This window comes from Setaria italica, chromosome VIII (assembly GCF_000263155.2).
Source record: "Setaria italica strain Yugu1 chromosome VIII, Setaria_italica_v2.0, whole genome shotgun sequence".
NCBI classification, from domain to species: Eukaryota; Viridiplantae; Streptophyta; class Magnoliopsida; order Poales; family Poaceae; genus Setaria; species Setaria italica.
The window spans coordinates 184,515-210,239 of NC_028457.1; the positions used below are offsets into that span (position 1 = coordinate 184,515).

Genomic DNA, 25,725 nt, shown 5'->3' on the forward strand with positions numbered 1-25,725 from the left:
GCTTAAAAATAAGCAAACGAACCAATAATTTGTAGAGCTGGTGGTCGGAGGCGTACGTGTTTATGCATGCCGAATACAATATTATACGTATACCAACTGCCAGCACACCTGCAAACGAAAATACAAATATATATACTCGATATGTCCAAATGTTATATTAAAAAAAGGGTTTGCATTACATGCTGCCAAAACCACGCCACTGCTGCTACTCCTCCCTCCATCAGTCTATCATGCTGCTATATGTGTTTTGTGAAAGGTCAAAATCTGTGACCCATCTACTCGTAACTTGAGCTTCGATCATGTGTCCTTGCAAAAATATAAAAGGACAACCATTCACCATTATAAAAATGGGAGTCAGTACGTAGGTCAGGAAAAGGACAAAGCACCACTCATTTCTTCAACAAGGATAGGAACAGATGGGAGCTTTTTTTTAACTGGAATACATAGGAGTTCATTACTAAGTATTTTAAGCTAGAACGCTATATATACAAGTACTGATTGCCTTGTATGTTTGACATAAGAGTAGACTCTCATTTGTTCCTCTCATACTTTCCCATCTAATGGAGAAACTACTTGAGATAGTCCTAGTTGTTTCGACCATACTTCTTGGCTTAGCTCTAGTTTACTTACATGAAATCCTATGGCTGAGGCTGGAGAAGATAAGGAAAAAGTTGAGGAGGCAAGACATAAACGGCCCTAAACCTACTTGGCTCTATGGCAACACCCAGGAGATGAAGAGAATCCGACAAGAACTCAAGTGTGTGCAGAGGCAAGACAAAGACATGAATGGCTACATATCCACCATCTTCCCTCATTTCATTCTCTGGAGGAAGACATATGGTATGTATTGAATCCCTTGCTTTTGCTTATCTGTTGATATAAGGGTCGCTGCAATGAGACTGATAGCATGATCGTGGTTGTTTACATCATTCTGGAATCACAACAACTTTCCGTAATCGGAAGCTAGAATCATAGTGTTCATAAAAGGCCAGACGGTAAGGTTAATTAGCTATGCTTGAAGATAACTCTGCATCGGTCTCCCAAATATGAGGATGGCCAGAACCTTACTTCATGTACTTAGCATTTAAGGAAGTCTTAGATTCCTCTTGCAATGTTAGTCATCTTGTGTGAGCATGCTTTTCATGTCCAGAAATCCCCAATAGCCAAGATATGGCAGATGTTGATGGAAGATCATTCAGTCTTTTCCACTATGAGTATAGATAGTTTTTTTCATGTTCTGAAGTTCACTAAATAACATGTTCTGAAGTCTGAACTGATAGCCAGATTTTGTATCAAGTATAGTTTTTTCATACGATCAGATATTTATCTTAATTAAATACTAACATTTAGTTTTTGTGTAAAGATAGTTGCCTCAGAAAAGACATCCATAAACACTTTGTTTTCAAGTGGACCCAAATATTAAGAATGGGTATTCTAGTCTCTGGAGCTCAGTACTGTAAACTTGTCCATGAGTAACTAAGTAGGTTCTGTAGAAACCGTGGTCTAACATTAAAGAAATATGTAGCTAAATGATTCCGTAGCTGTCCTGCGAATTTTGGACCTTGTAGCCGAGAGATGCTTGTGACTTCGGTTGTCCTGTTCTGTGAACATTCTGTTGAACTTTCGCAATCAATGTATGCAGTCATAAGTGGTTGGCTTTTGATTTAAGTTTCCATTATATATTGCTCTATCATAATCTAAATATTTCAGTTCAGTTTGTTATTATGTCACTATACATAGTGTTTGAAAATTGGAACAGGGCCCGTGTTCCTTTACTCAACAGGAGTTTTGGAGATATTGCATGTTGCTCAGCCAGAAATGGTGAAAGACTTGGGCCACTGGACTCCATCAGAGCTAGGGAAGCCACGGCGTCTAATGAAATCACGAAAACCTCTCTTCGGATTAGGTATATTGGCAGCAAATGGCGACCTTTGGGCCTATGAGAAGAAGATCCTGGCACCACAGTTCTTTGTAGAAAAAATTAAGGTTCTTAAATTTTACTTAAAAAGCCCATATATATAACTGTATCATCAGCCTAAGCCTAACTGTGTTATTCCTACTATGATAGGGTATGATAGGGCTAATTGTGGATGCAACCGTTCCACTGTTACAGTCATGGGAGAATATGCTTGATAGCACAGGAGGTAGTCAGGAGATCTATGTTGATGGATACCTGAGGAACTTTTCAGCGGATGTGATTGCTAGAGCTTGTTTTGGGAGCAATTTCATAGAAGGGAAAGATATATTTTGCAAGCTCAGGCAGCTCCAGAAGTTAATTTCTCAACAGGATACATTGGTCGGGCTGTCTGCACTGTGGTAAGGGACTTTTGTTGATTCGTCGAGCAATTTCTAATGCAATGGAAATGAACACCTTGACTGGTTATTAATCTTGTTCTGTTGCAGGAAATACTTGCCTACCAAGAGAAACTGGGAGATACAAAAGCTAGATCAACAAGTCCGGTTACTAATCCTGGATCTCTCAAGGGAACACAGGAGCAGAAGCCGCAGCAATGGTGGCACGCACATGTCCACATATGACAACCTTCTGCATGCCATTGTTGATGGTGCAAACCAGAGCTCCAGCTATTCCAGTGCCCCTGAAGATTTCATCGTCGACAACTGCAAGAACATCTACTTTGCTGGGCATGAAACCGCAGCAGTCACCGCCACTTGGTGCCTGATGCTACTTGCTGCACACCCAGACTGGCAGGAACGTGCTCGGGCTGAGGCTCTAGAGGTGTGCTGTGGACAGACAGTGATGGACAATGACATCCTTCGTCAGCTGAAAATAGTAAGAGACTCTCCTCATTCCTGTTCTTTGGTGACACACATTAACTTACAGTGCCATTAAAATCTTTTGAAGCTTACAATGGTGATACAAGAGACTCTCCGGCTGTACCCTCCGGCGTCACTGATCATGCGTGAAGCCCTGACAGACATCAGGCTTGGTGGAGTTGACGTCCCTCGTGGAACCATTATCCAAGTAGCCATCTCAATGCTGCACCTTGACCTGGAAGCCTGGGGTCCAGACGCTAACGAGTTTCGTCCAGACCGGTTCGCGAATGGAGCTGCCGCGGCGTGCAAGCCAGCCCACATGTACATGCCGTTTGGATACGGACCAAGGCTGTGCACTGGGCAGAACCTGGCAATGGCAGAGCTCAAGGTTGTTCTTGCACGCCTGCTGAGCAAGTTCTCCTTCTCATTGTCACCTGGGTACCAACACTCTCCGGTGTATCGGTTGACCATCGAGCCAGAGTTCGGCATGCCCCTTGTGGTGACAAGGCTACCATGATCTCTGTCTGTTTCCGAACAAGTTGATTCCTCTATGTGAATTGAACTTGTACAATGTGGGCTCATCAACTGGTGCTGCAGTGGAAGCGACCACAAACCTGCAGCACCCCACCATCACTACCAAAATCTAGACTCCAGACTCCGAAATCTGGGTCAATTCCGTCGAGTATAGTGTGATACTGTTGTGTGATTACATTATTATCATCTAAGAAATCATAATTGCATCATAAGATCATAACCATATCTACATTACATAGAGGACATGTTTCCTGTAATCTATTCACTTTGCTAGCTCATGGGAAAAGAATGCGACTCTCTGAACATTCAGCAATAGCTTCGAGATACCTTGGAATCGGTGGCATCTCAACATCAATCACCCCTTCCAGAACTTTGACGATTTCACCCATCGTCGGCCTGGAACTGTCGTCATATTGCACACACCAGCAGGCAACCTTGCATGCTCTTTCGAGCTCTCTTTCAGGCACACCATTCATCAACTCTTTGCCCAACAGCGTCATTACTTCTCCTTGAAGAAGCTTCCTCGCAGCCAGTACAGGGAAAAATGTTTCCATTCTCGAATCTGTGTGCTCCAGATTCCTCTTTCCTGATATGATCTCGAAAAGCATCATTCCATAGCTGAAGACATCTGCCTTTGTTGTGATGGCTCCACCACTTATCCATTCTGGTGCAAGGTATCCAACGGTTCCTCTCATGGATGTTAGAACTCTGCTGAAATCCCGACCTAGTAACTTTGCCAATCCAAAATCTGCCACTTTTGGAACAAATGAAGCATCCAGCAATATATTCTGTGGCTTGATATCACAGTGTATAATGCAATCCCGGCATTCTTCATGCAGATATGCCAAAGCCTTGGCAATTCCTACAGCAATTTGGTATCTTATTTTCCAGCTCAAAGTGGTAGAGCTACTACCAAACAAATGTTTATCAAGTGAGCCATTGGGCATACACTCATAGACAAGCAGTCTCTTGGCTCCTTCAGAACAAAACCCAAGCAGTCGAATCAAGTTTATGTGATGAATACTTCCTATGGTGCTCACCTCTGCCCTGAATTGCTTGTCCCCCTGATGCAAGCCCTCTAGCTTTTTTACCGCTACTACGGTTGTATTCGGTAGAACCCCTCTGAACACAGACCCGAAAGATCCAGCACCCAATCTCTCTGAGAAGTTTCTTGTTATGAATTGCAAGTCCCTGTATTTGAAACTGATCAAAGACCCATCACCCTGATTCATACCACTTATTCTTCTTCCCCTTCTATGGGAAAAATATAAAATGGTCACTCCAAAACTGCCTGGAACAATAATAAGCCCACCAATGATGAGTACAGCGATCCACCATTTCTTGGTTCCTGAGTTGGGTAGTTCTGAAGCAGCCAGTCTAATAAATATACTGTCACTTGATCCACCAAAATTATCTCGCATATTCATCAAATGATTGTACCAAACCAAGCAAGTGCCATTATGAGCGTAAGCAATGCAAGAGCAATTGTTCAGGCAAGTTAATTCACAGGCATGGACATTGGCTGCATCCGTGCTGTGTGCATTATCTGGTAACTTCACACTTCCAATCAAATAGAACTTATCTTGTTCCGTATTCACTGAGCCATTGTTTCCACATTTCAATGGGACATTTCTCCTGCAACCTGATGTATGATCATCTAGTTCCCAATTGTTTGGGTTATTCTCAATGAACCCCTTGAGACAACTGCATGATGACGCATCATTCTCACTACATATGCTGTTTTCCCCACACATGCCATAAACGCTGCACTTAAGGTTTGGTTGCGTGAAAAAAGTATTCCATGCCTGTGACGCCTCTATCCATACAGAAACCTGGGACAAACCTGACACATCAACAAAATTCCTCAGAAACCTTAGTGCATCGTTCTTAGCAGTGTATGTGAAGTATGTTTCCTCATCATTGTCAACAAACTGGAATGTATATCCTGAGTTGGTAGTCGACAACTCTGGCACACCACTGAATGAATTGCCAGTCCAGTTGCCAGAAGCCCAGTACACAACTGAGCTGTTCCATAGTAGGACGTATTGGCTTGAGCCGTTTGGGTCCAACTCAAGGGAGAACATTCCAGGTGCTGGATCACTGCGGTCCCTCCAAGAGATCATCCGCTTGGCCACGCCAGTTGTTTTGTTACGGCTAAGCTTGTTTCCTGGGAGCCACGTATTTGTGAAATCATCAAAACTTTGCCACAACGCAATGGAGGTATTGGAGTCATACGTGACTACTAGGTTACCAGTATCCAGGAGCATGGCAACTGTGGATGTGACTCTTGTATTGTTCTTAATGTTGGTAGACCATGTTTGAGATTTAGAATGGTTTTCTAGAAGAACAAGATTTCCATCATCTGAGATGATCAGGTTTGATGAGGCTGGATCAGAGATTGGTTTCTCTCTATTAGCCACCCACACTACAGTTTGTACTGGGATTTTATTGTACCAAATGCCTATGTACCACTTGCCATTTAATCCCTCCACTGCAAGTATAATATAGAAAGAAAAAGGTCATAAATAAAATGACGCAACATGAAAATAAACTTCTTTCGTTATACTGATTCTGAAATCATTTCGAAAGGTTTTGTTGACTTTCTAGTATTAGAATTGTGAACTTGAAATGTTCGGAGGTGCCCTTCTAGGATCTCATCATAGGGTTGAATCATTGTGTCTAATGTAGCACATCTTTCAGTGTTTGTATTAGTATTTATGTAGTCATTTAGCCCCTTTTCAGAGTCCATTCAGTCATATGATGGTTATGCAACAATTAAATGCAGATTGGCCAAATAATACAGTATAGTGTGCTATTTGATATTATCATTTTTTTCCATTTTACTCCCCTCACCTATCCACTTTGTCTGCTTAACCCTGAACAAAATTTAGGCTCATTTTACTCCCCTAAACCCTAAAACCCTAAACCCTAAACTATTTCATTTTGTCCAATTGACCCCCTAATTAAATTTCTCTTTTTTTCTTTATGTACGAGTTGAATTTTGAGTTCAAATTTTGTGGGCAGATACAAAACATGATGCCTTATGTTAAAAAATTATACTAAGAATTTTTCATGGTTATTTTCATAGGTTAGGAATATTTAATACGAAATTGATCTTAGATAAACAAAACTGTAAAAAAATTATCATGAAAAATAATAATGTATTTTTATATCGTAGAGCATCATGTTATAAGTCAACTGGTAAAATTTGAACTCAAAACTCAACTTGTACGCAAAGAAACAAAAAGAGAAATCTAATTAGGGGTAGATTAGACCAAATGAAATAGTTCGAGGGAGTAAAGTGAGCCTAAATTTTGCTTAGGGGGTTAAGTGGATAAAGTAAATAGGTGAGAGGAGTACAATGGACTTTTTCCTTTTTTTTAAATGTTTTCTTTACAAAATTTGTAGAAGCATATGTAAATTATGATTAAGATTGTACTCTTATTTCTCTAGGATCATAAAGTTGCTGCCCTTCTGGCTAGTATGGCATTGTTCTAATCTAGGATTGCAGTGTCTTCTGCCTATAATACACCAGTCAAGATTCTAACAGTTTTGGTTAGAAGTGAAATTCCATAGTACAGTAGATCATCTAAACAGTTTGTTTCTCTCTACTGATCACTTAAAGAGCTTCATATTTTGTTCGTCTGTATAACTATAACATGAGACGTGTGACTAAAAAGGGCTCACCTGCAGGCTGAAAGAATCCCAGTGCGAAGTTGCCATCCTGAGAGATTAGCTTTTGGTTACCGGAGAGCTGCTGGTTTGCTGTGAGGGTATCAGAGGCCTGAGATGGAGATTGTTGGAGAGAAAGCGGCAGTAAAAGTAAGGACATGGCACATAGATAACGCCAGTTCGCCATTCACAGCATCGAACGAAAAGAAAGATGGCTTTGGTTCTTGAGGCGAGAAAGTAGTTATGTAGCCACAAACACACTGGGTGTTTACTTATATGCGCAGCACCTACTCGTGTTAGGCGGCATTAATCTGACTTTGTGCGTGTTTCTCATTGTTGGCATAGAATTTCAATGGCATGAATCTGACTTTGAATTCAAGTGTCTTCTAGGACAGAAGACGTTACTTTTGACTTTGAATGGTCTTTGATAGATGTCTTCGTGGCCATGCCGTTCCAGTTGATACTGACCCACCTGCTCTCGTCACAGCAAACAGACAGAGCTGAGCCTGTCCGTGCCCCCTCCTAGTCTTTCCTTTCTCTTGCTTTTGCTTTTGCTTTTTTTTTTCTTTTTTGGTGCGGCAACCGAGAGCTTTTTATCTCCAGCTTTCCAGGTTCCCTGCTCAGTGCTCACAGCCTTCTAGCTACCATGGCGTCCAATAGAACAAACCACGGGCAGTTCAGCATAGGGGCATTGTCGTTGGTTGCCACCATGCATCGCATAGGCATAGCTGCCATGCTCGTGTTGTCCAGCTGCTTCTTGTTCCTCGCCACGCATGCACAGCAGCAGCCCCAGCCAGCCGCAAGTGATAACACAGCTAGTCTTCCTAGCTGCATACCGCACGAGAGGGACGCCCTGCTGTCATTCAAGCACGGCATCACCAGCGACCGTGCAGGCCTCCTCAACTCGTGGCGGGGAGACGGTGGCCACGAGCCCACGACGAGCAGGACTGCTGCCGGTGGAGAGGCGTCCGGTGCAGCAACCGGACTGGCCACGTCCACAAGCTTCGACTTCGAGGCAACTACTACGAAGAAAGATCAACTATGGAGGGCAAGATAAGTCCTTCTTTGCTTGCTCTCGATCATCTAGAGCACCTTGACCTCAGCTGTAATGATCTAGCAGGGCCAACTGGCCGTCTTCCCGAGTTCTTGGGCTCTTTGAAGAGCCTCAAGTATCTTAACCTCTCTTACATATCATTTCAAGGCAGTGTGCCTCCCCAGCTTGGAAACTTGTCAAGGCTGCAGCATCTGGATCTTTCAAATATGCAAGACACAAACTCAATGGATCTATCATGGTTAACACGCCTTCCTTCCATCGAATATCTTAATCTGAACGGAGTGAATCTCAGCACAGTAGTGGATTGGCCTCATGTCATGAACATGCTTCCTTCTTTGAGGGTCCTTCGTCTTTCTAGCTGTTCTCTAGCAAGCGCAAACCAGTCGCTGCCTCACCTGAACCTTACAAACCTCGAGGAGCTGGATGCCTCCGGCAATTCCTTCAACCATCCAATGGTGACCAGCTGGTTCTGGAACATAACAAGCCTCAAATACCTCTACCTCGGCTTAACCCGCATGTATGGTCAATTTCCGGACGCTCTTGGAGACATGATATCACTGCAAGTCCTTGATTTATCACTTAATTTCTATTATCATGATGATGATAAATATCGCGTCATGACCACAGATCTGAAGAATCTATGCAATTTGGAGGTGCTGAGCCTTTATTCGTCTCTCTTACACGGAGATGTAACTGAGTTGTTGAGAAATTTGCCTCGCTGCTCACATAACAAATTACAAGAGCTGGACCTACGTGCGAACCAATTAACCGGGATGCTACCAAGATGGATAGCGCAATTTGCTGGTTTGCGGACCCTTGATCTCTCTTACAACAACCTGCGTGGAAATGTCCCATATGAGATTGGTAAGCTTAGCAATCTGACCTATCTGGGCCTAAATAATAATAAATTGGATGGTGTGATAACCGAGGAACACTTTGTTAGTGCAAGGAGCTTGCAGTACATAGACTTGTCATATAATGCCCTGAAGATTGAGATCAGCTCAGACTGGCAACCACCATCTAGATTAGATATCGCAATCTTTGCAGCCTGCCAGATGGGCCCACTGTTTCCTGGGTGGCTTCAGTGGCATGTGAACATTACCCATCTTGATATCTCAAGTGCAGGTATAGCTGATAGGTTTCCACAATGGTTCTCTGATGCCTTTTCAAATGTTGAATTCCTGAACATCTCTAATAATCAACTCAACGGAAGTTTGCCGACCAATATGGGCTTCATGTCACTACGAGAACTCTCTCTCAGTTCGAATCAGTTAACTGGTCAGATACCTACATTGCCACCAAACATAAGTACCTTGGACTTGTCCAATAACTTCTTGTCAGGACCTCTGCCTTATGCTACTAGATCCGCCAATCTAAAACAGCTATCTCTGTTCTCCAACCAAATCACTGGTCATATTTCTGAATCATTTTGTAAATACCAAGGATTGTTTGTCTTGGATTTATCCAACAATTTTTTGGAGGGAGTACTTCCATTATGTCTTGGGGTAATGGAAGATGTGGAAATTTTAGGCTTACGTAACAATAGTTTGTCAGGAGGGTTCCCATCTTTTGTACAGAACTTAACAAATATTATGTTCATAGATTTGTCTATGAACAATTTCTCTGGAAGATTGCCAACGTGGATTGGAAAATTAACGCAACTAAGGATTCTACAGTTAAGTCATAACAAGTTCTCTGGGAACATTCCGGTGAACATCACAAATCTTGCATGCCTTCAGTACATGGATCTTAACAACAATGAGATATCAGGGTCTCTTTCGAGCTACCTATCAAATCTAAAATCAATGGGAAATACAATAGATAAGTGTTCAATCCTTGATTTTGATCCTGCTCCTGTTTTGATCCTACAATTGCATGTACCACCTATTTTGTATGTACCACCTATTGGGAGGCTGTTTCTTCATAGTTTGTCTACGATCTTGAAGGGGCAGGAATTGAACTACGGTTCCATTTTTAGAGTTCTGGACACAGGTATGATGAGCATTGATTTATCTTCTAATAATTTAATAGGCGAAATTCCAGAAGAAATAGTTGTTCTTGGTGCGCTAGTGAATTTGAATTTGTCAAGGAACCACTTGACCGGAGTTATCCCAAACAAGATTGGAGAAATGCAATCACTGCAATCACTAGACTTCTCGAGGAACAAGCTATCAGGCGAAATACCCGTCAGTCTGTCAAATATAACATTCTTAAGTGACTTGGACTTATCATACAACAATCTTACAGGAAGAATTCCATCCGGACCGCAGCTTGATACCATTTATGCTGAGCATCCGACTATGTACATTGGCAACATCGGTCTCTGCGGGCATCCTCTTCAAAACAATTGCTCAAGTGAGGGTCAGGCGCCAAAGCAAGGTGACTTGGGAAGAACTGAAGAAGGTCATGGGATACAATTCTTTTATCTTGGACTCGAGTGTGGCTTCGTGGTTGGTACCTGGATGGCATTTGGTGTTCTGTTGTTCAAGAAAAGCTGGAGAATTGCTTGCTTCCGAATCTCGGACAAGCTGTGCGACAAAGTGTATGTCCTTGTTGCTGTATGGGCAAGACAAACACGAACTGATCATGATGCATGAAGCAAAGGCGATGGTCGGTGCTTCAATTGAAATTAGCCAATGCATGCATGTATGAATAATGGAAGTGGGAGAGAAGTCTGTTCAGGAGTGCTTTGAACTTTGCTACTACCAGTATTGCATATTGCCATGGTTTTCTTTACGAAATGAAGATACGTGCGTCCATGTTTATCTCTTATATATCATGTAAATTAACAACCGACACTTGATCATTGGCCAACATCAGTGTTTGTTGTACAAGATAGATATTACTTGTTTGTGTCTAGATAACATAAGTATGTTGTAAACTCTGGCTGATATTCAGGATGTTGTTGGTTGTAGTCTGTACATGCCATTCGCCTGGCCGGCTCATGGCGCTATATAACACGTAGATGCGGCCTCTACAGAGGTTAACACGCTTCACCAAATTTTACAGTAATAATTGTCACGTTATGATGATGAACATTGAGACATGGTCGATCAATTCCACGTAGCGCTTCAGGCGGCACTACATCCTTGGTCCCCGTTGACCGTGGCAGGCGGCCGGATTCAGCAACCTGAATGCCGCATCAAATGTTAGCCTGGGACACGCTGAGCTATATACATACCAAGCAAAGCATGAACAAACTTCGAATGGAAAAAAAAACAGAAGAGTAATAAGGTTGTGTTGAACATGCATGCGTACCGGTGGAAGATGGCAGAATCGAGCACTTTGGCCTAGTGTTGATGCGGGTTGGGTTAGCACGGTCATGGTCTGCTGTTGTCTCTTGGCTTGTTGCGTGGTTGGTCATCGTGCGAACTGAGCCTGCTGCTGTGCTGCAGGAGAGAAAGAGATCGGTCGGTCCTGGGGCCGGCGAGTGCCGATCGATGTCAGGGACGGGGGAGGAGAGGCTGCCGGCGGCGGCGATGATAAGAAGAGTACGGCGATGAGCCTGCTGCTGTGCTGGACACCACACGTATGTTTCACATGTCAAATATAACAGAACAGGCAGGCGGCTACGATCCCACGCTGAGCTGGGTGGAAACAACGCATCTATCTATGATCTCTTTGGTAGGGCTGTTTAAAGTGCTTCTCCATCGATTTTTGGTGAAGCCCTACCAAAGGGGCAATTTGCACCACCGAAAGTCGCAGAGAAGCCGCAAAATAGTTTACACTATAGAGGAGGAGCTAAAAAAGTAGCCTCGCCAGCTTCTTCTCCCTCCAAGCATTAAGTGATCACCAAATTACACATATTGTCATTGAGAAGCCGTTTTACCAAACGTTTTGCAAAACGGCTTCAGCTCCACTAGAAAAACCACTCCACCAAAGGAGCCGGATCCGGAACGATTTTGGCAGGAGCCGAAGCTCTACCAAATGGGCCTATATCGCACTAACAGTGATTGCTACAGGTGAATTGAATCATTAATTTTTTTGTCTTTAATCTATTTCATGGTCATGGTTGGAATAATTTTGGAAAATTTTGTGAACCATGAAAGAACCTTCACCAAATTGTGAGTGTGCATAGACAAGGAAAGCAAAAGCCATAAGATTGGTTGAACTCCACGAAATCGAGTAGAATTGGACACGCACGATTGAGAAGATAATAGTCTTATGCCTTACTAGGAATAATGTTATTACACCTTAGATTAGTAATTTGTCAAATTAACTCCAAATTAAATTTATTTGCAGTTTAAATCTCGTATCGTTACAATAAGTTACCTAGGTTTTATGATTGGAGTATGATTATACCGACAATTAGAGATAGAGTATGCTTTGATTAGCACTGCAATGGCTCAACCGTTCATGAATTTGGAGCACGGTCTCATGCTCATCTTTGACCCGCTAGATACCGACATCGCTAGGTTTGTTCCCTTCCTTATCTATAAGGCTAAGGACGATGGGTTGGGGCTGGAGAAGCAGGCGGGGATGTGGGCACTTAATGACTTGTAGCAAGGGAAGGATATGCCTAGTCAAGTTTCCTAGCAGTACGGTTAGTGTGGTGCCTCCAGAAGGACGATGACCATTGGGAGCGGGTCTTTTGAGTTTCCAATGATTATTGGGAGCGGATCTTCCGAGTTTCCAGCGATTAGATATACAGTTGCGACCCTTCAATCGACATTGCAGAGCTGCGAATGCGAGCAGTAGACCCTACGGATGGCTGCAAGATCACCTTCTTCATCTTGCCTGAGCACCAATGATGGCGTTCACCACATGGTGGTGGATCCTCTGGAGAGCTTTGCGCGTAGAATCCAACTCGTCGAGCAAGCGGAGTACGTCGACAGAGCCTCTTGGTTGGACATTGTGATTTAGAGGTTTAATCCGGCTACCGATGTTGCACAAGGTGTCCCAATGCTGTTAGGGAAAGGGAGCACCACAGCTCTAGCTTGATGTGCAACCTAAGCACCAAGGGGATAAAGTGCCTGGGTGGGATGGCACGAAGCAACATCAGGATTTGTTGAAAACAAGGATGAAACCTCTCACAGATACAAGATTTTAGAAATGGATGCACATAATATTTATGTTTTGTTCCTAAACATATATCACTATACTACATTATTTCCAATCAAACTTATAAATTTTGAAATGAAAATAAAGTTTTATTAACTATCTATTGATAAACTAACAACGTTAAACACATAGAAGCATATAGTCTCAATATACATTGTAATGTAAGAGTTTACGTAATCTTTCTAACTTTGCATGATGCGATACATCTCAACATATGTCATGGGCTCACTCACACTATAGTTTACCTCACTAAATGTCACATTTACTAATACCCTCGTATAATCATATTTATATGTACACACTAATGTAGCAATAAAAATATCTCCCATATATTGAATCTTTTATCTAGAGATATCATTAAAAGTAACAAGCTCTATAAGATTTTTATATTATGTTGTAAGAATGATATAGTTATTTCATTCAAATAACATTCTAGAATTTTCTAGTAGGGTAAGGATTTTTTAGAGGTGTACATTGGCACGCTTTATTACCTTTGCACAATCTTGAAATGGCAGAATGCACAAGTAATTGCACTTGCTCTTCTCTTTCGTATATGCTTTTGTTGGTCATGACATTTATGCATTGTTCAATATAGTATAAAATATTTGAGTTTAAACAAGATATATGGTTCAAAGAAATATGTTTATGCAAATGTTCTTGAATGCTCTCACTTGATATGTATGAATTTAGAGATCCAAATATCTATATATAATATTAAGAAAAAGTGTATTTTCATCCCCTCAACTATTTCAAAAGTGTGGCATTCATCCCCCATATTTTAATTGGTGCAAATCAACTCTTTAACTACCTAAACTGGTTTATTTATCATCCCCACCTTAATTTAATAATAATTTAGTATCATGTAATAGCTTGCTAATCACTGCTTAGCCACATCTTATATTAAGCCAATCTCTATAATAGTTGAGTGCGATCGGTTCCATTAATTTTTTTAAAAAAGAATTTTATGTTTAAAAAGAGTTTATGAAGTATCCAATTTAGAGGATTTACTAAAATTATTGTGAACTTTATATTTTCGACTTAGCATATTACATCGCTAAGCAGTGACTATTGATTATTCAAATAATTACGTGGTATAAACCATCGTTAAACTATACGGTGAGGATTTCATCACTCGGTGGAGGAAACCACAGCCACGGCAACAGAACGACATGGCTATCACCACAATCGAAGAAGCCGGCCAGGCAATCCATGAATGTATTGTCAACCACAAGCCAGCCAGGATGACCGTGTATCCCACGCCAAGGTGTGAGCAAGGAGCAAGCAATTGCTCTCAGAAATTTCATGGTTCAGGAGGATGCAGAGGAACTGCTGCCAGTTCCCTTTGGTTCAGATTACATCCACGTGCCCTCAGCTCTTTACGACTTTTCATCTAGTTTGCTCCTAGGGAAATATACCTTGTGGAGCCTTCAGAAATTTTGGAGTGCCCTGGCAATCATGTTATCCTTGAAAATTTCTTCAGTTGCGACTTCTTCAGAGCTCTGTTGGAGCCTTCAGTTAATCTCTAGCTTTTATCACTGTTCGATTTAACTTTGGAATGTTGTAAAATTGTGGTCAACGAATGAATCAGCGTAGCTATAATTCACTGGCCAGGATATAACATGCATAATGGTGGAACATTTTCTGAGCCATGCATGCATAATGATATTGCACAAAACTATTCCAAATGAGCATATATTTGTTATTAGCCTCTGCTCCATTCCAGGTTAAAACTATAATACAGTATACTAAGGGGGTGTTTGGATTTTTAGGACCTCCTAAAATTGATGTCACCTCGAATATTCGGAGGCTAATTAGGAGGACTAAATATGAGCTAATTATAAAACTAATTACACAGATGGAGGCTAATTCACGAGAAGAATCTATTAAGCCTAATTAATCCATCATTAGCACATGTTTACTGTAGCATCACATTGTCAAATCATGAACTAATTAGGCTTAATATATTCGTCTCGCAAATTAGTCTCCATATATGCAATTGGTTTTGTAATTAGTCTATATTTAATACTCCTAATTAGTATCTAAACATTTGATTCGATGTGACAGAAATTTTAGGAGGGACTAAAGAAACAAACACCCCCTAATACAACACAATGCCATTCCTTTCCATCATCTCACCAACGGTCGATGACAAAAGGATGACAAGTTAAAACTCGTACAGCACAACACGGGTACTAAACTACTGATCCATTTGGATACATGCTTATGTAGCTAAAGTGAAACAGGCCTATGTAGCTACCGCTGGTACGCAGCGTTGGATGGTCACCATCTTCACTTCGGCAAAGCATTTTACGCACTTGGACAGGCACCAGGCCACCCTCTTACTGAAGCTGCTTCTGATGCTCCCTGTAACCCATTTGTCCCAACAAATACTAGTCTGGCCTTTGTTCGCTCCTCCTGCAACACACATTTTCGTTTAGTAGTTCGAATTCTGTCAGAGCAACAACCACACTCTGCTAGTTGAGAACTTCAGATCGACACCAAACATGGTGACGACTACTGAATATATGAGGGTTAGGTCGTGGATGACCCCATTGGACGCGCCCCCATGGGCTCTAGCATGATAAACGGGCCAACGGGCCAAAAAACGGTGGCGCAACACCCTTACAAATTCTGGGTGTCCACTTATTTTGACGATTCCCATTGACTCAGATGGAATTTTGATGTGAAACCAGTGCCATTGGAAGCTCTATGAAATTCTCTTTCTATCCATATAAAGAACGTCCAAAACGGACTCCGTATGAGACCTGGACGTCGTTTTTGGTGCGTGCTGCTCCTGGACTCCGAGGTGGGCTCGAACTTGAGTTGCTTTAGACCTCCACCTTGACGACTCAAACTGAATGAGCCTCGGGCCTCCTTCTTGACTTGGACACCCATGTTGGACTCCTCCTTCTCCACTCCATGCGCCAATCATGGTCATATGCATGGGTGCCATGTTCTCATAAACCGAGTTAAGCAGACCTCCCAGATCCTCCGCGCTGTTCAACGCAGAAGCCTGTGGTTCAGATTTTGCATCAACATATATTATTACAATAATTTGACCTAGATTTATGTTCAGACTATTATTTTTTTTTGAAAGAAACAGGAGGGGCGAGCCCTACTGAAATGTATTAAGAAAAAGTCTGAAGATATTACAGAGCAAAAAACACCAAAACAACAAAACAACAAACAAGAGGAGAGAGAAAAAAAAGAACAAAGAGGAGCTTCAGAGGGAGTGGATCCAATCTAAACATTCCTGACTTAAAACAGAGTTCATCCTATGCGAAGCCACTAACGAGAGCTCAGACACAAACTTAGATCGAGTTCCTGAAGTCGAAGGATCCACATTATTAAAAGTCCAGTCATTCCTTGTGGTCCAAATACTCCAAGACATGAGAATGATGACTTCCATGAAGAAGGCGGAGTTCATCTGCCTTCTGATCTGATTGAAGATATGAACAGACGATCTTGTGGAGACATAGGAAATCCCAATCGAATTCCAGCAGGCTTTTGCAAAATTGCATCTTAGAAAAAGATGTGTTATCGTCTCCCTTTTTTGACGAATACACATTTCACAGACGTTGGAGTCCAAATGCATCCCCCTTCTTTGTAGGACATCTTTTGTATTTAACCTGTCTATAATCAGAAGCCAGAAAAAGACTTTGTGCTTTTTCTGGCATTTCGATTTCCACAGCCAGCGATGTATTGGGTGTGTTTCCCTTTATCCTGTTAATGTCTTGTATGCTTTACTGACTGAGAAGGTTGAGGATCCCCAGATGTACGACCAAGTATCAGAATCATTCTGTGAGACTGAATTGTGCATAAAATCCTGAAGCATAAGAAGTTCCGAATGAGCTTCTATGGATAAAGGTAAGTGAAACAGCAAACCGAGATCTGTCATGTTTATCGCCTTGTGATACGATATATTTTTGTTCCGGGCAAAGGAAAAGAGGTGGGGAAGTTTAGATTGTAGGAAGTGATCATTCCACAAGTCTTGCCAAAGCAACACAGTACTTCCATCCGCCACCCGAGCAGATGCAAATCCCTTGAATTTATGGAGCAACTTGACAATATCCTTCCACCAGAAGGAGCCCTTCTTTTGAACACCCGGAAGAGTACCATTGCTGTACAGTTTGTCCCATATCAAGTGAACCCAAGGCAAATCAATTTTGGAGAAAAATTTATGTAAGAACTTTAATAACAGAGCCTCATTCTGTGTAGTTATGTTGAGCACCCCTAATCCCCCTTGACATTTGGGTAAACAGACTAAAGGCCAAGCAGCTTTAGACGGTTTGGTAGAAGTTAGATCTGAACCTCTCCAGAGGCAGTGCTTGCGGAATTTGTCAATCTGATGGATAACCCCTTTAGGTAGTTTCAAAGTGGCCATCTGAAACATAGCTGAGGATGTTAACACAGAGTTCACCAACTGTAATTTCCCTCCTTGTGAAAGCATAGATGAAATTCCACCTAGTTTCCCTTCTATTCTCTTGATCAAAGGGAGAAAGTCTTGCATATTCGGTTTACGGAACCCCAGGGGTAAACCCAGATAGGTGAAAGGAAATGTTCCTGTTTGACAATTTAGAATACCAGCCAAAAGATCAAGCTTGTCCTGCTGAGTGTTTATGGGGATCATCATGGATTTGTTGTAATTAACTTTTAACCCAGTAGACTCTGCAAAAATATCCAGAAGATGTTTTAAGTGAATTAACTGACTCGGATCAGCCTCCATGAAGAGTAACGTATCATCTGCATACTGAACGATGGGGAAGTCGTTGCTTGCTCTCAAAGATATCGGGAGAGAAAGGTGTCCTTCATCCTTAGACTTATTGATAAGGGATTGGAGTAAGTCAGCAGCAAGCACAAACAGAAGAGGTGATAGAGGGTCCCCCTGCCGTACCCCTCTTCTACAGTGAAAAGTTTTACCTGGGACACCATTCAGAAGCACTGACGAAGTGCCTGAATCAAGAATGGCCTTAATCCATCCATTCCATTTCTCCCCAAAGCCTTTGTGTTTCAGGATCTCTAAGATGGCCCTATGCTCAATTCGGTCAAAAGCCTTTTCAAAGTCCAATTTGAGTAAGATGATGTCCTTCTTTGAAGATTTGCAGCAGTGTAGAAATTCAAGAGCCCAGGCTAAGCAGTCCTGAATGGTCCTAGATTTGATAAAACCATATTGATTCTTATGAATGAGATTAGAGATGACCTTTTGAAGTCTCAACGCTAGGATTTTTGTGATGAGCTTTATTGATGAGTTTGGCAATGATATTGGCCTGTAGTCATTCACCTGTAAAGGGCTAGTTTTTTTCGGGATAAGAGTAATGAAGGAGGAGTTGATGCTACGCATGCAGACTTCTCCATTATGGAAGTCATCACATAAAGCATAAAGATCTTCGGCCAATTCATGCCAGCATCGTTTGAGGAATTCCCCATTAAAACCATCAGGGTCAGGAGATTTATTTGCTGGTAGATCCTTGATGATGCCATCAATTTCTTCTTTGGAGAAAGACTCCTCCAAACCTTGTAACCCCTCTGATGGAGAAAGGGTAGTACTTAGATCTATATACATGTTGCTGTAGTCCGACCTGCCCATTCTGTTTTTGTATTCCACCCAAATGAGGTTTGCTTTATCTTCATGTTCTTTGACAATCAACCCATTCTGGTCTTGTAGAGTCGAAATGTGATTGATTTTGTTTCGTATGGAAGCCTTTGCATGAAAGAACCTTGTACTTTCATCACCCATTTTGGCCCAATTGATGGAACATCTTTGCTGCCAATAAGTTTTCTGTTGCTGTAAAAGATTCTTTAGATGATTCATGATAATATCTCTTAGATTCCATTCTTGTAGAGATAGATCTCTAGATTCTTCTAGAATGTCTAGGAAAAGAATGACCTCCTTTGTGTTCTGAATGGTTTTTGCCAGACTTGGTAGCCCTGCTTTCCATATTCTAAGTTCTCTTCTCAATTTTTTGAATTTTGCACCAATGATTTGAGCTCTGTCAGAGAATGAAACCGGAGAAGTCCAAACATTATGCAGTATGTCATTGAATTGTTCATGATACATCCAATAATTTTCAAATCTGAAAACTTGAGAAGAGGGCATAAGATTTGATATAGAAATGACACAAGGGTTGTGATCAGAAGAGTCTCTTGACAGAGTTGTTGCCCATGTGTTTGGATAGACTGAAATCCAGGCAGAAGATGAGAAGAACCAATCCAACCTTTCCAGTAACGGATTAACCTGTTTATTTGTCCAAGTGTATTTTCCTCCTTTGAGCTGGATCTCTATTAGCCCTAACCTGCTAATAGCTTCATTAAACAGCATCATTTCTTGCGGATGACCTCCAGGCTTATTTCGGTCCGAAGGGCGTCTTATCAAGTTGAAATCCCCTACCACTAGCCATTTTTCATCATCCGGCATCCTGATTCTCTTGAACCAATCCAGAAATTCTAATTTACCTTCTGGAGTACATGGAGCATAGATGTTGGTTAAAATCCACGTTTCCCCTGACAGCTTACACTGTAATTCCACTGAGTGAGCGAAACTGTTTTGAAAGATTGGTTGACCCTGAAACTTATTAGCATTCCAAATCATAACAGCTCCTCCTGAATTGCCTATAGACGGTATGAAATCAAAAAGGGTGAAAGCAGGAGGACAGAAGTTCCTGAGATATGTGTCAGAGAAAACCTCTCTTTTGGTCTCCTGCAAACATATGATGTCTGCATTCGATTCCACTATTTTGCTTCTAATCGCATTCCATCTGACCGATGAATTAATACCTCTCACGTTCTAAGACAAGATATTCCACAAACGTTTACGACTCATAATCAATAAAGAGAAAACTTCGCTTCCAAGGGCCCCATAAACCAAGAGGAATATATATCCCAACCGAGAAAATCTTCAGGATCCAGAAAGAAGAAACCATGACAGCGCTTAAAATAAACTTAAGCACTGAGGCAACAAACAGGAGTACCATATAAACGAAACCAACGTTCCAGCAAAAGATTCCCCTAGACAAAGACAGATGATAGTTTGTGACTGTCATAATGAGGGGCTTGCAACAGGACATGTTTACCAATAGACAGGACATAAAAATTAAAACATCATCCATAGAACTTTCAATTTCTAGATTTCGGTCCTTGGGGCTTGGACTTCTTGGCCTTCTTCGGTGACTCCTGGGATGATGAAGGACCTCTGATTCCTACCACCTTCATGGGGTTGGTCTTGGCTGCCAAGCTAGCAGAGGAGAGTTTAGACGAGTCAATGCTGCATACCTTTTCGCCCAGCCCCTGAATGTGTGTTGAAGATAGGATGGGGGCTTTCGAGTGGCAGGCCAAGCAACTGTTGTTTTGGCAAGTAGCAGCACGATAGCCTTCATTTCTAGCATTGATTCTGCTACTCCTTCTGACAGAAGATTCACATTCCGGAGCCACCAAGCTCCCAAGTCTTGCCCTTGCTTTCTTCATAGGGGGAGTCTTGGCAGCCTTGTCCACATAGGAAGCTGTAGATATACCACCTTCTTCTTCTTGACTGATGCAAGGCAGGGGGCTGGTTCTGGGACAGACTGGTGGAATGTTGAAGGCCATCATCGCTGGATTGTCCACACAGCTGAGCATGAAGTTCCAAGCAGAGGAGGCAAGAAAGTTTTTGGCCCAATCAAAGTGCTGAGGTGACAGCAGCATATTGATGAAGAAGGAGGCCCAATCTGCTGGAATGTAAGTTACTTGTTCAGGACAGCCTGCTGGAGAGAAGTGCTGGGCCCAAAGCCGAAAGAGGTTGGGGTTCTGAAGAGCACCAGAAGCCTTTCTATTTGACTCCGCGGTGGGGGAAAGCGTTTCCGGAAGAACCACACCTTTGTTGATCTTTTGTGCCAGCACTGGGTCCCTATGCCACTGAGAGTCTGGTAATAGCACAAGATTAACATTGATGTTCCCCATGGGCTGGTCAAAAACAATCTGGTTGGCAGGTATGACCTGATCTTGTTGGTTGTTAGCAGGCAGCCCAAGAACAATCTCCGTATGGATCATGGGTCCATCTTGCATGGCAGCCTGCTGTGCATGAATATCCATATATTGACCCATTGGGTGAACTGGCGCCTATTCAAGAGGTTGATCAATTGGATTGAAGGCAATTGCCTGAGGGATCCCTCCTGAATAAACCACTATTGGGAGGGGGTCAATGCTCTGATCAGAGGAGCTCGAGGAAGGCGGTGGTGGTGATAAGTTAAGGTTGAGGTCCAGGGTGACCTGGGGTTCTCCTTCCTCTTCTTCCTCTTCCTCCTCATGAAGTGCCTAAGCCTCCTCAATAAGCATATCCAGGAGAGCTTCCTCATCCATCCCTTCCTCTACTTCCTCTTCTTCCTCCTGTTCATTAGCCATGTTGTTTTGATCTGGGTTGCCATTTAGGTCTGGTAGCTGACCCCCAGGACCCTCCAGATCAAAATTGTGGTTGTGTGGCTGGTTTTGTTGCTGTTGAGCATTTAACTGAAAACCTGGAAAGATGAAATCCCCATCTGGTCCTCCTGGTGGTATGTCCTCATCCTGCAATTGGGCCCCCAGCATGTTCTGTTGTAGGATTTCACACTGAACTGTATAAGAAACACCTTCAAAATCATCTCCTTCTGACAGAATTAGGTAATGTGGAATGTCCACAAGATCCGTGACTCTAGCCTTTATAATGACCCTGGCCAAAACATCATCTTTCTGCTAGAGAATCATCCTGCCAAAAGATCTGATAGAGTCCTCGATTTCATGAGAAGTGCGGTTGTCAATAGAAAACCCAATAAGCATAAGCCAACATTCTCTGTTAAAGATGACCCTACGGGCATTGGAAGCACGATTGTGTTGAACAAAGGTGAAACTAAGACCATTATTGAAAAGGGGGCTTCTAGCGATGAGAGCATCTCTATCTGAAGGTCTCCCCATTCTGACAAAAGCTTCACCTCTACCAAAAGGGCTTCTTTATACATCTCTAACTTCAAGGCCCAAATCTTGTACCAGATAGTTGAAGATCGCATTCCTCAAGGGACCGAAAGGGATCTCACCGGGGGGAAGGTTCCCGAGAGTGACGATTGCCAGGTCTTCATTTCGTGGTAGCGCTCTTGGAACCACCACCCTTGTGAACTGTTGCCGACCTTGGACCATCACCCGGTGAAAGCCGGCGAGCATGAGGGGCTGGGGATCAATGTTGAGGAAGGCCATTGTTTGAGCTTGGTTGATTTCGGGTGGTTGATGGAGAGCGGCGCTCGAGTCCGGTGGAAGGTACTGTTGCAAAAGGGGGAAGATGGGCGGAGACGAAGCGGCAGGCAGACCGGCGGTTGGGTTACTGGTTGCGCTTCCAGTTACACTGCCATGAAGGAAGGACGCTAGATCCTCGAGATTGGCAAAGATCCTTGGGCCGCTTGTGCCTGTATCCCTTTCATCAGGTGGGCCGGCCTTGAACCAAGAGGAGAAGCAATCCAGAGGCCAGTCCGAAGCCTTGATGCCTGGGGAAAACCCACAGCCGAAAGTAGAGCCGCAGCGCATGATGAACGCTTGGAGACTGTGAAAAAGCTTGCAGTCATTAAGCGTGTGTCCCGCCCTTCTACAGTGCCAGCAGGATATCCTGTTTCTGCAAGCAGATCTCCTGTGTCCTGGAGACAGACATCGGGAATATAAGAAGCTCCTGCCCATGCGCGTATTCTGGTTATTAACCTTCTCGAGAGGAGGGCCACTAGAATTCAAATTCATGCTGACCCAGTGCTCCGTCTTGCCTGCCTCAGCTCTGAGGGAAAGCCGATCAAACACCGATCTCTTCTTCTGTGGAGGGGAAGAAGAAGAACCCAAAAAACCAACATTCTGATAATTCTTGATGTGTGCCAGATTTTCCCCTAAAGGGGTGGTGTTGGCCCCTGTTAGTTTTTGTGATGAACCAGAGGAAGCTCTAACAACATCAACAAACGAGCGAGGCTTATTTGAATGATAACCATTTCGAAAAGATGAAAAACCATAAGACTTCTTGGGTATCTCCTGATGAAAAGAGACCTTGTAATTCAGATGATGTCCCAAAAGATGACTTTTAGTGTGAGATGCTGCTTTTCCATGTCTGGGACGAGGGAGTTCCCAGTGATAAGCAGGTTCAGATAGTTTCCGAGCAAAGAGAGAAGCCTTAGATATCCCCGAAGCATTAGAGAAAAAGAAACCCAGGTTGAACGCATCACAAGAATAATCCTTGAGATCCTCGCATAAGAAACCCACATGTTTCGAAGCCACAAAAAACTTGAAGACTTGCTGAGAAATTTGAGAGACCCGAAAACCAGAAGCAGCACCTCCCAAGACATTTTGCAGGCAAGAAGCGACTGAAGACGAGTCCAGTCTGAAAGAATTCCTGCTAAACGCAGCAAGCATAGCGAAGCCAGGAATATGCGCCGACGAGGGAGAGCAGGGGAGTTGAGAAGATCCCGGACTTTGGCTGCGAAGGCAAGCCCATGACTCTGGACAAAGCAGAGAGAGGCTATCAAGTCTTACCTGAGACTAGACCACAACGAGCATCTGGAAGCACAGAGGAGGAGGGATGAGAAGGGGTAGGAGGATTGTCCGACAAGGCCGAAGAGGTCCTTGCCGGATGTGGTGGTCGCCGGGACCGGAGTGGTCACCGGCGAGGAGGGACGCCTCCTAGCGCGGGAGGTCTCTCCCCCATTCTCTCCACCCGCGCTGCCATTCAGACTATTATTATACCGACAATTAGAGATAGGGCACGCTTTGAAGGGAATTCTTGCACGCAAGCTTCGCCGTGGAGTCTGAACTAATGCAATTCAGAGGTTAGTTCCTCTCCTCTGAGGGAAACTTTAAAGGAACGATGGCACCACATCGCCATGCCTTTTACATTCTTAGTATTGTGCCCCCTAGACATTCATAAGCATCGTCTGCTTGTTCGTGCTATGATTCTCTGCGTGACGATTCATCTTACTGACTGGAAGCTGACCAGGATTCAACCTGAGACGACGATGATGTGACTGCACATTAATTGCTTGCTTCTACTTCTCTGTCACAGACATTCTAACTCCAGTAGCTTGCTTTACTCAAAACGCAAATGTTCCTTGCAATCACAAGCCAAGCAACAGAGACGACCAACACGTACCCATCGATCTCTATTTAGCGGGACAATCTAGCTGCCGATCTCTTCGCTCATCCATCGCACTGCACTGAAGAAGCACGCGAGAGGTAGCAAATAATTCAATTCGCCGTGACGAGCGTCAACCGGAAGCAGTTGCAGGTTGTCAGGAAAAAAAAACAATGGAGGGGAAGAAGCAGATGCTCGCCACCTTGGTCGGCTGCAACTACGCCGGCACGCCCCACGAGCTGCGGGGCTGCATCAACGACGTCGTCGCCATGCGCGACACCCTCGTCGCCCGCTTCGGCTTCGCGCCCCGCGACATCACCGTCCTCACCGACGACGACGGCGGCCGCGGCTCCTCGCCGTCCGCCGTGCTCCCGACCGGCGCCAACATCAAGCGCGCGCTGGCCGAGATGGTGTCCCGCGCGGCGCCCGGGGACGTGCTCTTCTTCCACTACAGCGGCCACGGCACGCTCGTCCCGCACCGCCGTGGCCACGGCCACGACGGGCGCCCGGACGAGGCCATCGTGCCCTGCGACTTCAACCTCATCACTGGTTCGTCGTCCTCGCGTTCTTCTGTCACGTCGTCGTACTTCACCACCGCGCATGTGTGCGCATCGTTCTGACACGCATTCATGCGCTCGTGTTGCAGACGTGGATTTCCGGCAGCTGGTGGACCGTGTGCCGCAAGGCGCGACGTTCACCATGGTGTCCGACTCGTGCCACAGCGGCGGCCTAATCGACCAGGAGAAGGAGCAGATCGGCCCCTCCGCCGACCAACTCGCCGTCGACAGCTGTACACCACCAGCTGCTTCCGCCCGCGCCCGCTTTTTGCCGTACGCGACCGTCGTGGGCCACCTCTCCGGCGCCTCGGGCGTCAACGCGTCCCACCACGTCGCCGACCACCTCCTCGCGCTCTTCGGCGCCGACGCCAGCGCCAAGTTCCGCCACCACGACAACGCGCCGAGCCCCGACGGCGGGATCCTTCTGAGCGGGTGCCAGACGGACGAGACCTCCGCGGACGTGCCGGGGGACGACGACGAGGAGGCGGCGGGGGTGGGTGGCAACAAGGCGTGCGGCGCGTTCAGCAGCGCGATGCAGGCCGTGCTGGCGGCGCACCCGGCGCCGGTGAGCAACCGGGAGGTGGTGAGCCGGGCCAGGGAGATGCTGCGTGAGAAGGGGTTCGAGCAGCACCCCTGCCTCTACTGCAGCGACGCCAACGCCGACGCGCCGTTCCTCTGCCAGCAGCAGGAGCCCGCGCTGTGATTGTCGTCTGTGATTTGTGCTGATGACATGCCAATATTACTTTCTGCTTATATGTAATCTGTGACTTTTCATACCGAAGAACAAAATTCCTGCTTATACTGACCACATTCCACACCATTTCGATCATCCTGATGCCGTTTCTCCTGATCTCCTCAAAGTCATCGAAATTTGCGATCTCCTGCTTTTTTACTTCATCTGATCACAAACTTAAGTTCAACTATTTAGGTTTGTCCTATATAGGCCATTTTTTTTCTAATTTTGACTAACAATACTC

General features: G+C 44.1%; 4 protein-coding genes across 4 annotated transcripts; 3 read left to right on the forward strand and 1 right to left on the reverse strand.

Moving 5' to 3' along the window:
- Positions 1–528: 528 nt before the first annotated feature.
- On the forward strand, positions 529–3,518 carry LOC101786137 (cytochrome P450 714C3). Its single transcript, XM_004978371.3, has 5 exons — positions 529–840; positions 1,760–1,986; positions 2,069–2,316; positions 2,404–2,791; positions 2,864–3,518. The coding sequence occupies exons 1-5, from the start codon at positions 561–563 to the stop codon at positions 3,290–3,292; spliced, it is 1,572 nt and encodes a 523-aa protein (XP_004978428.1). The 5' UTR covers positions 529–560; the 3' UTR covers positions 3,293–3,518.
- Positions 3,519–3,575: 57 nt separating this feature from the next.
- LOC101784283 (G-type lectin S-receptor-like serine/threonine-protein kinase At2g19130) lies at positions 3,576–7,141 on the reverse strand. Its single transcript, XM_004980050.3, has 2 exons — positions 6,997–7,141; positions 3,576–5,800 (listed from the first exon to the last, which is right to left on the reverse strand). The coding sequence occupies exons 1-2, from the start codon at positions 7,139–7,141 to the stop codon at positions 3,585–3,587; spliced, it is 2,361 nt and encodes a 786-aa protein (XP_004980107.1). The 3' UTR covers positions 3,576–3,584.
- Positions 7,142–7,622: 481 nt separating this feature from the next.
- On the forward strand, positions 7,623–11,036 carry LOC101784677 (brassinosteroid LRR receptor kinase-like). Its single transcript, XM_022829036.1, is given in 2 exon segments — positions 7,623–7,894; positions 7,897–11,036. Coding segments are annotated over 2 exon segments (3,003 nt in total). The 5' UTR covers positions 7,623–7,627; the 3' UTR covers positions 10,633–11,036.
- Positions 11,037–24,243: 13,207 nt separating this feature from the next.
- Positions 24,244–25,577, forward strand: LOC101786537 (metacaspase-9). Its single transcript, XM_004978372.3, has 2 exons — positions 24,244–24,740; positions 24,838–25,577. The coding sequence occupies exons 1-2, from the start codon at positions 24,365–24,367 to the stop codon at positions 25,449–25,451; spliced, it is 990 nt and encodes a 329-aa protein (XP_004978429.1). The 5' UTR covers positions 24,244–24,364; the 3' UTR covers positions 25,452–25,577.
- Positions 25,578–25,725: the final 148 nt, after the last annotated feature.

What these genes read in the sequence shown, in the direction of transcription:
- LOC101786137 (XM_004978371.3), top strand. Translation starts at nt 561, where the DNA reads ATGGAGAAACTACTTGAGATAGTCCTAGTTGTTTCGACCATACTTCTT. An exon ending in TCTCTGGAGGAAGACATATG is followed by an intron (nt 841 to 1,759) that starts GTATGTATTGAA and finishes AAATTGGAACAG; the next exon opens with GGCCCGTGTTCCTTTACTCA. An exon ending in GTCGGGCTGTCTGCACTGTG is followed by an intron (nt 2,317 to 2,403) that starts GTAAGGGACTTT and finishes GTTCTGTTGCAG; the next exon opens with GAAATACTTGCCTACCAAGA.
- LOC101784283 (XM_004980050.3), bottom strand. Translation starts at nt 7,141, where the DNA reads ATGTCCTTACTTTTACTGCCGCTTTCTCTCCAACAATCTCCATCTCAG. An exon ending in GGGATTCTTTCAGCCTGCAG is followed by an intron (nt 5,801 to 6,996) that starts GTGAGCCCTTTT and finishes TTATACTTGCAG; the next exon opens with TGGAGGGATTAAATGGCAAG.
- LOC101786537 (XM_004978372.3), top strand. Translation starts at nt 24,365, where the DNA reads ATGGAGGGGAAGAAGCAGATGCTCGCCACCTTGGTCGGCTGCAACTAC. An exon ending in CGACTTCAACCTCATCACTG is followed by an intron (nt 24,741 to 24,837) that starts GTTCGTCGTCCT and finishes CTCGTGTTGCAG; the next exon opens with ACGTGGATTTCCGGCAGCTG.